The following is a 13,508-nucleotide window of genomic DNA, read 5'->3' on the forward strand; positions in this document are numbered from 1 at the left end:
ACCAGCATGCAAACAAAAACAGCCTTAATTCTGCTCGGCTCGACACCAGCGTCGGAGTGCCGGCTGCTGGCACAGCCCCGTGCCCGGCGGGCACCCGGCCGCAAGACACCCCGTCCCCATCTGCCCGGCACGGGTGGCATGGACACTGCTCAGAGCGCGGCGGAGAAAGCAGAGAGGCTTTAGAGGCTCATTTTCTCAGCAGATATTTGTGATCTTGAAATAGCATCACTGCCACTAGCGTGCCTTCCCCCTTTTGCATAGGGTTTAGGAATTACCGCTCATCTGTTTGCTGCCTGGCAGGCGGACGTGCCGAGGGAAGTTCGGGCTCCTGCTCTTTGGGAAGGGGTGGGACATCGCCAAGCCTCAGGACCAGGCGAAGCAGGCTTTGGGCAGGGGAAAAGGTGGCGTTTGTCAAGTCTTTTCCCTTGCTTAAGAATAAAACCAAACGGCTTTGAGGAAAGCATGCCAGCTCCTCAACAAACGAGTTCAATATTTGCAAAATTAGCCCAGCAATCACAGCAAAGCAGCGGCACGCAGAGGCGGCCCCAGGCTCGGGGCCACCAGACCCAGCGGCTCGCTCAGCCCGTGGAGACGGCCCTGGAAGCACACACAGACAGTCCTGGAAGCACGCACAGACCCGAGCCGCCGCCGCTGGCACCCCTCGGTCCCACGCCCCCCAGCCCTGCACCATGCCCGGGCAGCAGGACCGGCAGCCTCACCCAGCCAGAGGGGAAAGAGAGGGATTCCAGTTAGTTATGGGCACAGCGGTTCTAATACAGAAATAAAACGTTATCAATTTGCTTTTCCCTGCTCGACTACAATGCACCAGGCTGCTCTGGCACAGGAAACGGGTGCTACTGCAAGCAGGGGGGAGCAAAGCCTCCCTGCTTTCCTTTCTGCAGATATCCCTAACGAGCATCTTCTGTGAAGATGATTTATTCGATGACGTTCGGAGGAAGGCAGAAGAACACACTTGCCACTTATTTCAAAGGGCCAGGACAGAGGGAGGGTGCCTCACACCCCACGGCCCAGCCAGGCTGCCTTGGGCTGATGCCGCCCTCCACGGGCGCCCCACGGGTGCCCCACGGGTGCCCCACAGCACAGGGGATCGGCCGCGGGGACAGGCGCCCACTGCGCGGCGCTCACCAACGGCCTGCTTGGCGGCTGACGAGCCCAGTTTGGGTGACGTAGCCTCTGACCTAAAGTGTCCCAGCTGGGGACACGGCACGTGAGCGGTGGCACCGGGGGACCTGCCCACGCCATACCAGGACAGAGGCTTCCACCGCCCCAGGCTGCTGAGCTCAGATGTCCCCCGGCACCGAGCCCACCGCCGGCGCTGCGCTCTGCAACGCACGTGAACGAGCAAAGCGCCCGAAGCCAACAGCCTGACAACAGCCCCCAGCTACCTGCACTGCCTGGAAAAGGACCGAGCGCAAACTTGGGGAGAGCAGAAAACCAAAGGACAGAGACGGTTCGTTACCAGAGTAGCCTCCCGAGGACTTGATGTACATCTGCCCGTACTGCTCCTCCACCATGGTGTCGTACGCCTCGTCGTCTTCCTCGTCCTCCTCGTTGTGGTAGGACGTGGGGCTGTCGGTGGTGGGAATGCTGCTGGCGCCGGGGCTGGTCCGCTCCCCCTGCGAGTACTGCACCTGCTGCACGTTGGGCAGGAGGGTGGCCAGGTTGGGCACCCCATAGTAGGAGACGCGGGACAGCTTCAGCGGGCCGGCGGCGGGGCCGCCGCCTCCCGCGCCGTCCCGGGCGGCCGGCTCGAGGGGCCGCTTGGTTGCCAAGCCGGGCACGGCGGCCGCCTGCAGCTCCAGGTTCTCGTGCTTGACGCGGGTGAGGAGCGGGATGGGCATGGAGGGGGACATGACGTAGGGCGCCGAGGCCGACTGCAGCTGGTTGCAGGGGCTCTGCGGCTCCGAGCTGGGGTCTTCGATCATGGCGGTCTGAGAGTCACAGTGGGGAGAGCTCACCTTGAACATCAAGTCTGTCCCTTTCTCCACGATGTGCTGGATCTGCAGGAAGCCCGCCGTGTACATCACCACCAGCTGCTCGCTCGCAGCCATGGTGAGCTTGCCGGTGTAGCAAAAGGAGAGGATCTGCTGGAAGCAAGCGGGGGGCACCGTCCCCGGCAGCTCGAAGGCGTTTTTGCTGTTCCCACTGAACAAGTCTCGGAAGTAGAGGCTGCTGGCGGCCAGCACCGCCCGGTGAGCCTTGAAGGCTTGGCCCTTCACCACGATGGAGACATCGCAGTACAGCCCCAGCAGCCGCTGCTCGTTCAGGCAGCCCAGAACGGTGTTCCCGAAGTTGGGAATCTCTATGTGCAACATCTGCGACATGGCTCAGGATCAGCTGGAGCTCCTCAGACATTCAATGCAGGGATATCCAAAGTAGGGCACATCTGAAAAAGGGAGAAGGCAGGGAGAAAGGAACAGCGTTTTTAGACAGTCCACCGGCACACGCAGAAGCAGAGGAACCAGCCTCGCCGCACATCAAAGGCTCCGAACTCAGCTTAGAGCCAATGCAGAAAAGCAATTGCTTATAAAATCACTTATCGATGTTTCTAAACAATGCTGAAAATGCTATTGGAGGATGGCAAGGGATATTCCAAAATTCAAATATTTTCTTAAAGTTGTGGTCTGTTTAAATAAACACCACTGATTTATTCCCCCCGGGGTTTACTTTATGCAGGAAAATCTGAACCGTAATGGGAGAGGAGAGAACAGTAAAGCACACGTAAAATAGACAGACCTTGGGCAGCATTATATAAGAAACACAACAACAACCACCGGCGATGTCGAAACTACAGAAAAGATATTTATAAAGCACCGTGCCATTTTGCCTGAAACAAATACAGGATTCTGTCGGAGCAACAGCTCCCATGAAAAAGCACTCCACAAAGCGACCTTCCCATTTGCGCCAGAAAGAGGAAGCGTTTCGACAGTCAACCCCCCTTCCCGACAGAATCACCCCGAACCAAACGGCGCTCGTCTCCAAATTCAGGCAGACGGGTGCTGCGGGAGCTGCCCACCGGCCGCCGGACCCCCCCGGACACGTGCCCTGGGGTTGGGGGTCCCGGCACAGCCCGGGGCAGCCCCCCCCCCCCCCTCTTTCTGTCCCCCCACCCGGTACCTTCCTGCGGCGGGGGCAATTCCGCCTCTCACATCCCAGGGGAAGGCTTGTCCGAACGCGGAGCCGGTGTGCGAGCCCTGCGCGACGCCGAGGCGGTTAATTTTAGTGCATTCTGGGCACTAAAACTCCGGCGAAGCAAAAGCACTGCGTATTCAGCGGCACGCAGCCATAGTCCAGGACCCCCCCACCCCATCCACCCCCCGCGAGCTCCGTGCCACGGTCCAGGAGATTTAAAATCCCCCCCCCCCCCCCCCCCCCCGGCCTTCAACGCTGCTGAACAAAAACTACATTTAACTAGTACCGAAAGATCACAAGACCATCGTTAAAAATAATAATAATAATAAAAAAAGAAGTTCATCAGAGAAAGATTAAAAAAAATAAATAAATCTGTTCCGAAAAGAGAATAAGCCACAAAGAGCTGCTCTGTTCCCAGTGCTGGGGAATTAAAAAAAAAAAAAGGGAAAAAAAAAAAAAGAGTCCTATCTGCAAGGCCACAGGGTAACAGGAAGAAAAGGGAACGCGCTCAGAGCCAATTTAATTGTATCTGCATGGTTAAAAAAAAAATTCTTCCGAGCGAGGAACTTCTCGGTCCCCTCGCCGCCTGCGCGGGCACGTACCTTACAGACCGCACATCCAGCGCCCGCCGGAGGGTCCCCGGCCCCTCCTTATCGCCCCGCCGGCTGCGCTCTGTGCGGCGACGGCGATTGCTCAGGGGGAAAAAAAAAAAAATAGTATCAGCCCCTCCGTTTGTATCTGCTGTAGCTCAAGCTTTTACCAAGTCAAATCTCCACGGCAGTGCACAGCATCTAAATGAATAGGCCGGATGCAGATTAACATTCAGGCTGCTCTCTGCAATGAATAGAGCCCTTTGATTAGGGACCTGAAGTAAATGCCAGTTTCAAACCGAAGCTTTAAAAACAGAGAAATATCAGTGCCAGAGGAATGCTCTCAGTGTTGGTACAAGACAGACTTTTGATGAGTCACTGCAATGCAAACAAAGATGGCAGAAATACTGTACTGTATGCTGATGAAATGCTTAGTGGTGCCACGGCAACTGAGACAGGTTTTAAATTTATAGTGCAGTTTTGCATATGAATTACGCTGTAAACTGCCTCCCCTGCCATCTAGTACATCCAGAGTGTCAAAGCATTTAAACTATTCCAAACAGTCTGCAGCGCTGGCACTGCTGCTGGTAACTCCTCGGGCTGGGGAAGGGGCGGCGAGCACAGCATCCCGCACCCCAGCACCCCCACCCCGCACCCCAGCACCCCCACCCCGCACCCCAGCGCCCCAAAATCCTGCCCTGAGCCCCAGCATCCCCCTGCCGCCACCCCAAAGGGGCGCAGGAATGCCCAGGTCAGCAGGAAATAAAGAAATAAAGGTGCTCTGTGGGCAGCCACAGGCATGGCCCACCTCCCGCCAGCCCCCCCCCCCCTCCCCGAACATACAAGAAAGCCTTTCAAATGCAGGAAAAATGTTTACCCCTTGGGGAAAGCTTCTTTCAGTCTGTGGCTGAATCCACTAAAAGCAAATCCATTTGCTTAAGTAATGAAATCCTAGTCACATTGTCTCCTGGATTCAGATTTTAAATTACCTTCGCATTTATTGAGCATGTTTGGTGCTATTTTCTGGGAAAGAGGGTGGGGCCTTACTTTGCTTACTTATCTCCTGCCCAGAGCATTTTTATTTCAATTATTGCTCTAGGATTTGTTTCAATGGCTCTGCTCAGATGGTCACACGCAGTTCGAATTTAAGAGATTAAAGATCGAGCCACCCTTAGACAAGGACAACAGAAGTGCAGACACGGCCTGTGGCACTCCATCTTGGTCCTTCCCCAGATTTTTGGCCCACATCTCCGCTTTGCTGCCCCGGTACCTGCCTGGTGAACCGAGCGGTGCCTCCAGGACCGCGGCGAGCCGCCCCCATCCCCATGTGGGTGCCCGCCCTCAAACACGGTGACTTCCCCACGTCCCCCAGCACCGCCACCGCCCGGCAGAGCTCCCAGTTCGGCCCAGGTCGCCTCTGCCTCTTGCCGATGAGGGAAGTAAAGGCGTGGGGAGGTGGCCAAGGCGACCACACATCGCCACAAGGAGGTTGGAGAAGACACCGCAATGGCCAAGCCCAAAGGCCTCCTCCAACCACGACGCTGACAACTCGTCCAAAAAGTCACTGAGCCTCCCCCAGCAAACGCAGGTTGACTCCAGATCTGTAAAAATTCCTGAATTTTTACGTGTGTTTTACGCTTTCTGCTTTCGTCACATCAGCTGGGGTGGCAGGAGGGGACATGGAGCGAAGGTGGCCTCATCCCCATCCAGCCTCACCTCAGAGCAGTGCCCACGGGTCCCCAGGCCCGGCAGGGCTTGGGCAGGCCGTGTTTTGGGGTTTTAAGTCAAAAACTGACATTTAAGCGAGGGATCCTTTCTGGCAGCTCAGGGCAAAGGTCTCCATGGGGTGCGAGTCCCTGCTCCCCCACCAGTCCCCCCCAGCCCACGCCGGCCCCATAACAAGCCTCCTTCTGAGGTTCGGCCTCCACGGGGAGGCTTGCTTAGGGGAGTCAGCCCCGGTGGCACAGAACGAACTAACTTAAAACAGGTAAGAATTATTACCATTGCTTCAAATTTACTCTACGAACAGGCCAGGCGTGCCAGGAGGCACCCACAGCTCAAAAATAACCAGAATTGTGCTGGTTCGGGATATGTCTACGCCGGCGGGTCAATGAAACCAGTGCCCCAGCCTAGCAAATTACTGGCAGATTTCATTTTAAACTTGCCATGAAGCATCAGAGTTTGAAGCAAGATGCTCTCTCCATTCCCCCCCTGCTCCCAGCAGGTTTCTGCTCACAAACCAGCCGGACCCCACCAGGTGAGCGCCCGCACTGCCAGCCCCTGGCAGAGAAAGGCTCCGGCAAATGAAGAAATAATGGTAAAAGCAGCGACACCACCCGATGTCTGGTCTGGAAACACTACCCAGAACACAAGCAAACACTAAGGAGCTTCCAGAAGCCCAGATGACTTAAATTGCAGGCCAGGAGTGGTGGTTTTTTGTTTCTTCCTCCTCTTTTACCTCACCTCTTCGTGGCAGGACTACGGGTAACCAAAATAAGACCAAGAAATGAGATAATGTCGTCTTGGAAGCCAAGCAGAAGCTGCCCACCACCACACCTCGCATCCCCTAAAACCAGCAGCAACCAGCCATCACCACAGCGAGAGGGTGAAGCAGCGAGACCCTGTAGGGTGATCAGACTTCTCCCAACCCCAGAACCCTTGGACAAAAGCAGACTGAAAACAAACAAACCACCCCCTCCTAATTATTTAAGGTATGTGACAACCGAAACAAAACATCGTTTTGTTTTCTAATGGAAGCCTCTTACGTGAGCTGTTAGATATACCAGGACAATTTGTACGTTTCTGCATGACTTCTGTAAAGCCACAGCCTTTGTCACAAGAAGTTCATAAAAAATTCAGCTGTCATTTGATACAACTTCTGTGAGAGTTTCCAGGTTCTGCATTCACATGCTTTGGGGGGAAAAAAAAAAGCAGGTTTGCTCTGTCCTGAAGTATTTTTCTGCTCAAAGGCCTGAAATGTCAGGGCTAGACAACAACAAAGAAAAATGCATCGACCTGGAATATGATGCTGGCATCAGATCTCCCACGGGAGTAATCAGAAATAATTAGATAATTTATTTAAATTGTCTTTTCCTTAGCCAACAGGGAAAGGGGAGTCGCAGACTCAACCAAAAAAAAAAAAAAAAAAAGGCAAAAAGGGTTCCTAAAAAAGGGTCCCTCCCGTAACTTTCTGGGAGGTGAGGTGGCCGAGGCAGCAGCGGGACTGCGGGAGGACAAAGGCAGCAGAAACCCTCCGGCGGCCGGGGACAAAGCGCTGCAGAGGGCTGCCCCGGCCGTCCCAGGAGCACAAGAAAACAGCTGAAAAGTCCGGCCCTGGAGGGCCCCAACGGGTCAAAAGAAACTTCCCTTTCTTCTGTGAATGAGGAGAGGGAGGGAAAATAATAAATGATTATAATAATCAAATTTTTAAAAATCGCACCCCTGGGCTTCAGGCTGCCGGGGCTGGAGCTGGGAGGTGCCGATGGCGCGGGGCCGTCTCTGCTGGCAGCAGGGATGCTCGCTGACGGCCCGGCTCCGGCTGCAGGGTTTGGGGCTGTTTTCCCCCTTTTCATGAGGAGGGAATGCGCTTTTTTACCCGAGGGGGAGCATGCACAAGCATGCTGCTCAGTGCCAGAGCCGTGCTGTTGCCACTCCTGGGGGGACAAAACGTGCTGGGTGGGTGCTGCGCACCCCTCCCAGGATGTGCCTGCAGCAGGAGACACAGCAGAAAAAAAAAAAAAAAAAAAGTATTTATCCTCCCCCCCACCCCAAAAAAAAAAAAGAAAAAAAAAAAAAGGGGTACCCCCCCCATTTTGGAAGTCCCAGTTTGGGGCAGGGACACGAGGGGAAGGGACTGGGGTCGCAGATGCAAAGCACTGTGAACGCCGGCGCTGCTTAATGCCGTCTGTGGCAGGGGAAAGGAGCCAAGGTTAAGTTTGGTGCTCGGGTGCCAGGCATGGCGAGCCGGCTCCGTGCTGCGGCACTGGGGCTCCCGCAGCTCCAAAGCGCCTGGGTTCGAGCGGCTGCGAGTGGCAAGCGGGGCCCCGAGCTAACAGCCCCCGGCTTCAGTCTGGCAGCCGGCGGCGAGCGGCGAAGCGAGCTTATTTCTGGTCCGTTATTAAGGCAGGGGAAAGGGAATGTGCAAAGCTGGGTAAGTAAGAGAAGCGGCGTGCGCAGGGCGGGCGCAGCACAGCCGGCTGCTCCTGGAAGTTCGCACGGAAAGCGGGGAGCGGGCGGCTCGGGATGCTGCTCCCGGGGGGAGCGGTGGCAGCGCCGGTGGCAGCGTGTCCCCGCGGGGAGCGCTTCTCCCGGCAGCGCCCGGCGCTCCCTCCCGCTGCAGCGCTGGCAGCGGGGCTGCAGGATGCGTCCTGCTGCAAGGTGAGTCACTCGCAGCCTCCGTGAGCCGCCGCCGCTCGAGGTCACGGACCCGGGCAGGCTCCTGCCTCCCAAGCGCAGCGGTTCGGCCAAGGCGAGGCGCGTTGCTGCCATTATTTTTTTAATTAGCTTTTTTTTTTTTTTTTCCCTCCTTATCTACCGCTGGTTTTAAGAGCTCGCAAAGCAAGGACATGCAAAAATAGAAAATGCAACATCTAATTTTTCTTTTTCGGATTACTACAGGGAAAGGGGTAAAAGAAAGACATGGTTAGAAAATAAAACTATTTTGCAGAATTTCATTTTTTTTTACAACCTAACACAGCTCCTCAAGATCCAGCCAAAGTTACAAGCCCCTGAAGCACCAGAAAGCACGCAGCACCCCGTTACCACGCCTGCTGCAAAACCGTGCATTTCCTGCATCCCGTCACAAACACTAATTCACCTCCGTAACGCATCAAAAAGACAAGTGTCATGCTGAATCGTATTCTCCTCACTCCTCGCACACAACAGCAGAGCTAGCAATATATAACATGCATGACTCAGTCCTACCACCATGCCACTACGGAACAGAAAGCCTTAAAATAAAGTAAATATCTTAAAAGGTCAATTAAGAAAAGCTTACAAAACATCAGACGCTGCTTCTTGCTAGAGCTCATTACCTAGTATGGTGGAGCTGCCTGTGTGTTTTTTTTCTTGTGCAAGTTAGTCTGTGAGTCAGCATTAACACACATGAGAACATCAGGAATACTGCCTAGTTCTGATGCAATGGAGGTTGTAAAAAAAAAAAAAATCGCGCTCCGTTTGGACAGGAGCCTGTAATTCAATTGCCTTTACTTTTCAATTACTGCATAGCCTACCGTTACCAAACTGCATAGGGGAAGGAAACTTTGCTTACATCTCTGTCTCAAAATTAATGACTTCTTACTTTTGGCTACAGTTTATTCTCCCTGCTTTCAAAAAAAAAAAAAGTAGGCATAATATAAATTAACCCTTTGAGGGCAGCTGAGCCCCTGGAGCTAGCAGGACCTCCATGTTTTGGGAGGAATTTTAGCACTGGGGAGTGATACTGCCAAAAAGTTCTGGCGAAGGCAGACATTTACACATTAAACTTTTAGTACTCTATAAAGCGAAGCTACAATTGCATCTGAGCTTGATCCTTAATGGAAATATAAGCTTGCAGATAAGGAAAGTTACATACTGCAGCCATTTAACTCTGTACTCGCAGGCTCACAGCAGCAAACACGAGGTCGCGCGGGATGTTTTGCAGAAGCGGCGCTGCTGGGCACGGGGCAAAGCCACCGACAAACCTGGAGGCGCCGTCACTGGCAGGATGGGATGCGAGGTGGTCGCTGCAGCCCACGATGCCTGCGCTTTGCTGCACCTCCATGAGTGCCACAAGGTTCCTGTGAGCCCATGAAGCCGCTAATGAAGCTTGTAGGGGCGCTGATTGCAGCCCGCCTCGTGCCTTGGGGCAGCGGCCCCGGGGAGCCCCGGGCACCTCCCAGCCAGAGCCACCTTGGGCATCACAAGCAGATTCCACACCCCACTTCGGGTTGTTGCTCTTTTTTTTTTTTAATGAAAACGCAAGCACTAAAAATTTCTTGTTTCTTTACGCACAAGACGTTATTAATGCTCATTAACCAAGACGGAAGCCCCCCAATATTACAGACCTATCTTTCTGCAGCTTCGCTGGCACACAGCTCTGCCTCAGGCCAGCTGAGCCCTGGGTTTTTCCCCAAGGATGTGGGACACTTGCATACAGATGAATTGAGTTTTAAAGGAAAAAAAAACCCAAGCAGCAACTCCCGGGCCAAGTTCTCGCGTGCCAAACTTCCCAACCGCCGCGGCGCGGCTCGACAGCGTTTCAAAAGAATTCCAGCGCTGTTTTGAATACTGCTGACAATCTTCCTCGTCAAAATTTGTAATTTAAATACCTCCAACGCGAGAAGCGCACGGCTCCCTGGGGTGCACCCAGCTCCCCCCGCCCCAGCCCTGCTCTGGGATCAGCGATGGAGGGATCGGCATCCCACAGCATCCCCAATCGCCCCCCATCGTCCTTGGGCACCACGGGGGATCCGCCGCACGGTTCTCCGGCCACAAAAAGCCTCCACGATGGTTCTCCAGATTACTGGGGGACGAACCGGCCCCGCACACCACAGCGCCCAGACCCCAATTCTCCCCTTTTCCCCATACTTTAGGGGAGCACCCATGCGAACTGCCCGGATTCCTACAGCAAGGAAGGGTTAAGCCGAGGAGCCCCGGTGCCCAGCCCCGCGCTAACCAGCAGTTAAGATGTTCCTTCACATGACTTCGGATGTGTCAATAAACCAAAAATAATTCTATGCAAATAAGTCTAATTGGGGAGGAACGGCAAAATTAATTTCTTCGGGCACACGCAGTTTGAGAGGAAGCAGCTCCATTTTGGCTGAAGCATGTTTAAGATTCCCTCCCGGTGCTGCAGAGCACCTTGAAAGGTCGACGAGCACTTTCATATTCTCGGATCCATCTACAACACTGCAGCAGATGAAACGGATTGACCTATACGAGAACCGAAACGGGCTCTGTGAAATAATCCATCAACACCCTTTTCCAGCCGCAGCAGCGTTTGTCATGGGCACGTTTGGAAATAGCACCTACCTCCTGCAGCTGATACAGGGCTCGATAGGTTTTAAATAATGGCCACGCTCCCACGGGATGTAACCAAACACGGCATAAATAGCTGCAGAGCAGCGGAGCCGGTACGCAACATAAAATACGTCCATATTAAAGTGTGCACGAAGCCTGTGCCCATTACTGAACTCATTAAAGACAGTGATACTTTGTAACATACTCTAATCTTTAATATTCATAGCTTGCTTAATTTGCATATCATGCCATAAATAGTTGAAGCAGAGGTAAAACACAAAGCGCTCTACTTGCATTTCTAATTATGCCTAAAATCAAATGTAAATCACAGCACATCCAAGACAGAAAATATTAAATTTGCTGTCTCTCCATTAAAATATTAAAATAAATTACAAAAAAAAAAAAAACCAAACCAATTATTTTTTAGGAAGAAAATCCAAAGCGGCTTATAAGCACGGGGCCGGGATGACCCTGTTCTGAGCGAGGGCTGCCGTGCCGGAGCTGGGCCCGTCGCCGTGTGCCTGGATGTGGCTGCAGCGACCCCGCCACCCGTCCCGTTGTCCCCTGGGCCTGGTGCTCGCCCCAGGTTTGTGCCGTGTTTGCTTCCCTGTTTTCCTGTGCCTCACACGCCCAAGAACTGCATCTACCACCCAGCCGTGCTGCAGCCGCTCCTTTGACCTTGGGCTCTGAGGGAACAAAAGCAGCCCTTCTCCCCGGGGCGGCCGGGAAATCTTAACCCGAGGAGGCGAATTTGGAGAATCGGACTGAAATCTAACTTGTGCTGCAGTGCTGCAGGCTGCTGCTGGCAGTGCGGGTGCGGAGGGACACACAGCCCTTACGGACGGACACCTCACGGCTGGGGAGCGGCCTCAAAGCCCACAGCTGGGTGCTCAGCACCACGTCTGGGTGGCTCTGGGAGACCTCCAGCACCCACGGCCCTGTAAGCATCCCCCCAGCCCTGCCACACCTTGTGGCAAAGCTGTCCCCGGCACCCAGGGCTGCTGCCTGGGGACGCCTGGAGCCTTCCTCCCCATCCTCCTCCTCCTTCTCCTCTGCTCCCAAGTTGCTGCTAACGACAAGGAAGTGCAGCGACCACGGCACTCTGAATGAAGTTCTGCAGATCCATGCCCAACAAATTCATTAAAATCTACCTAACCAGGTTCCAGAAAAGTGGGGCAAAAACTGCTTCTGCAAAAAGGCGTTTTTGGAAGCACCCAGACCCACGTGCAGGACAGAGGAGGGCAGCCCAGGGCTCACTGCCCAGCGATGCCACCAACCACCTCTGTGCTCACCTTTCTTTTACCACTGGGCCCCCAGCTGCACACCGTGGCGTAAGGAAGGGCTGCCAAGGGTAGCTGTCCTCAGGGAAAAATGCACTTTTAAGTCACTTCAGCTGGGACTGACTCTTGAGACAGAGCAACCTGAAGCTCACCAGAGGCAGAAAGGCAACCGGCAGCTGCCTCGGCTGAAAAACAGGGATCCGAGCCACAGAGTCCCCCTGGTTGGATTTCCCCAGCTTACAAAAGCACACGCATCATTGCCACGCTCTGCTCCCAGCCCCATGCTGCGCTTGCAGCACCCCAAGATCCCGTCGCTGGCGGGCTCAGAGCCTCTTGCCACCCCCAGGCTCCTGTATGACACCAGCGCTTCTTCCTGCTGCCTCGCCAGGCTTCTTCCCAGTTCAAGAAAAATACCGTATTTGTTCTACCACAGAGCTAAAGTATCTTTTCTGCAATATCTAGCTCCAAAGAATTCCAGAGAAGTAATTAAATTTAACCCCGAAAGGTGAGTGTTTACTCCTTTGTCCCGGTTAATACAGCTGGCATACAGAGAGAAGTGAAAGCGAGCTGCTCAGTGTGCAGAGCTTTTTTGCTGTTCATATGTACCCTGGCATTTTGCCCGGACCTATTTTTAAGCCCATTTACTAGAAATCCCACAAATTAAAGGAAATACGGATAATGTTGTAAGAATCCTTTGGGCCAAATAAAAGCTACACATAATTTTCCTGGTGCATCAGACTAAGATCCTTAACCACAAAAACCAGATTTCCCCAAAGCTCTTTTGCAACTGCGAGAGAATCTCGTTTTGTAAAAAAAAAAAAAAAAGAAAAAAGAAAAAAAAAAAAGGTGCTCCGATTCACGGCTGGATGCCGAGGGGCGGCGCGGCCGCGCTGCCTGCGGGCCGGGGGACAGCAGGCGGCACGAGGCGCGAACCGGACGCCGCCAGGCCCGGCAAGGCCGCTGGTGATGGCAGCGGAGCCTTCAGGGTGTGCTCGTAGGGGAGCCATGAGATGTGCCTTGCGGGGTTTTTGTCTGCACGGAGAGATGTGTGGTCTCGAGAGGTGTGCGGCCTCGAGAGGTGTGAGGCCTCGAGAGGTGTGAGGCCTTGCTTCCCAGCTTGGCCCCAGCCATGCGTGGCGCACGCAGGCCATCGTACCGCAGCGAGGCCCCAGTACATCCCAGTCCTGCCCAGCTCGGCCTGGTCCCAGTGGCAAAGCAGCCGCTGACGGTGCCAGCTGGCTCCTTGTCCTGCCCGCCCACCAAGCCGCAGGGAGCTCCATGCCTCCATGGAGCCCAAACCTGACCCAGCCCTGCCGGGACCCACTGCAGGACCCAGCCCCAAAATGTGCACTGAGGACGGTGACGGGAATCACAGAACGGTTTGGGTGAGCCCAGCCAGTGCCACCCCTGCCGTGGGCAAGACCCCACCAGCCCAGGCTGCCCAAAGCCCCCCCAGCCTGGCCCCGGGCACTGCCAGGGACGGGGC

The 13,508-nt window shown here is 54.5% G+C and overlaps 1 protein-coding gene across 9 annotated transcripts in view; it reads right to left on the minus strand.

The window, feature by feature from the left end:
• NACC2 (NACC family member 2) overlaps window positions 1-13,508 on the minus strand; it is a 73,207-nt gene that overhangs the window by 16,876 nt on the left and 42,823 nt on the right. For 5 of the 9 annotated variants that reach the window (XM_080562084.1, XM_080562078.1, XM_080562085.1 and 2 more), the window contains one exon: window positions 1,481-2,407. In XM_080562084.1, the coding sequence (XP_080418210.1) occupies window positions 1,481-2,345 (865 nt within the window). In that variant the 5' untranslated portion in view covers window positions 2,346-2,407. Of the gene's footprint in view, window positions 1-1,480; window positions 2,408-3,138; window positions 3,316-3,755; window positions 3,988-8,739; window positions 8,798-13,508 lie in introns of those variants that run through there. The other 4 variants (XM_080562079.1, XM_080562080.1, XM_080562083.1 and 1 more) reach the window with 4 other exon arrangements.

This window comes from Anser brachyrhynchus (genome assembly GCF_964034855.1).
Source record: "Anser brachyrhynchus genome assembly, chromosome: 19".
Classification (NCBI taxonomy): domain Eukaryota; kingdom Metazoa; phylum Chordata; class Aves; order Anseriformes; family Anatidae; genus Anser; species Anser brachyrhynchus.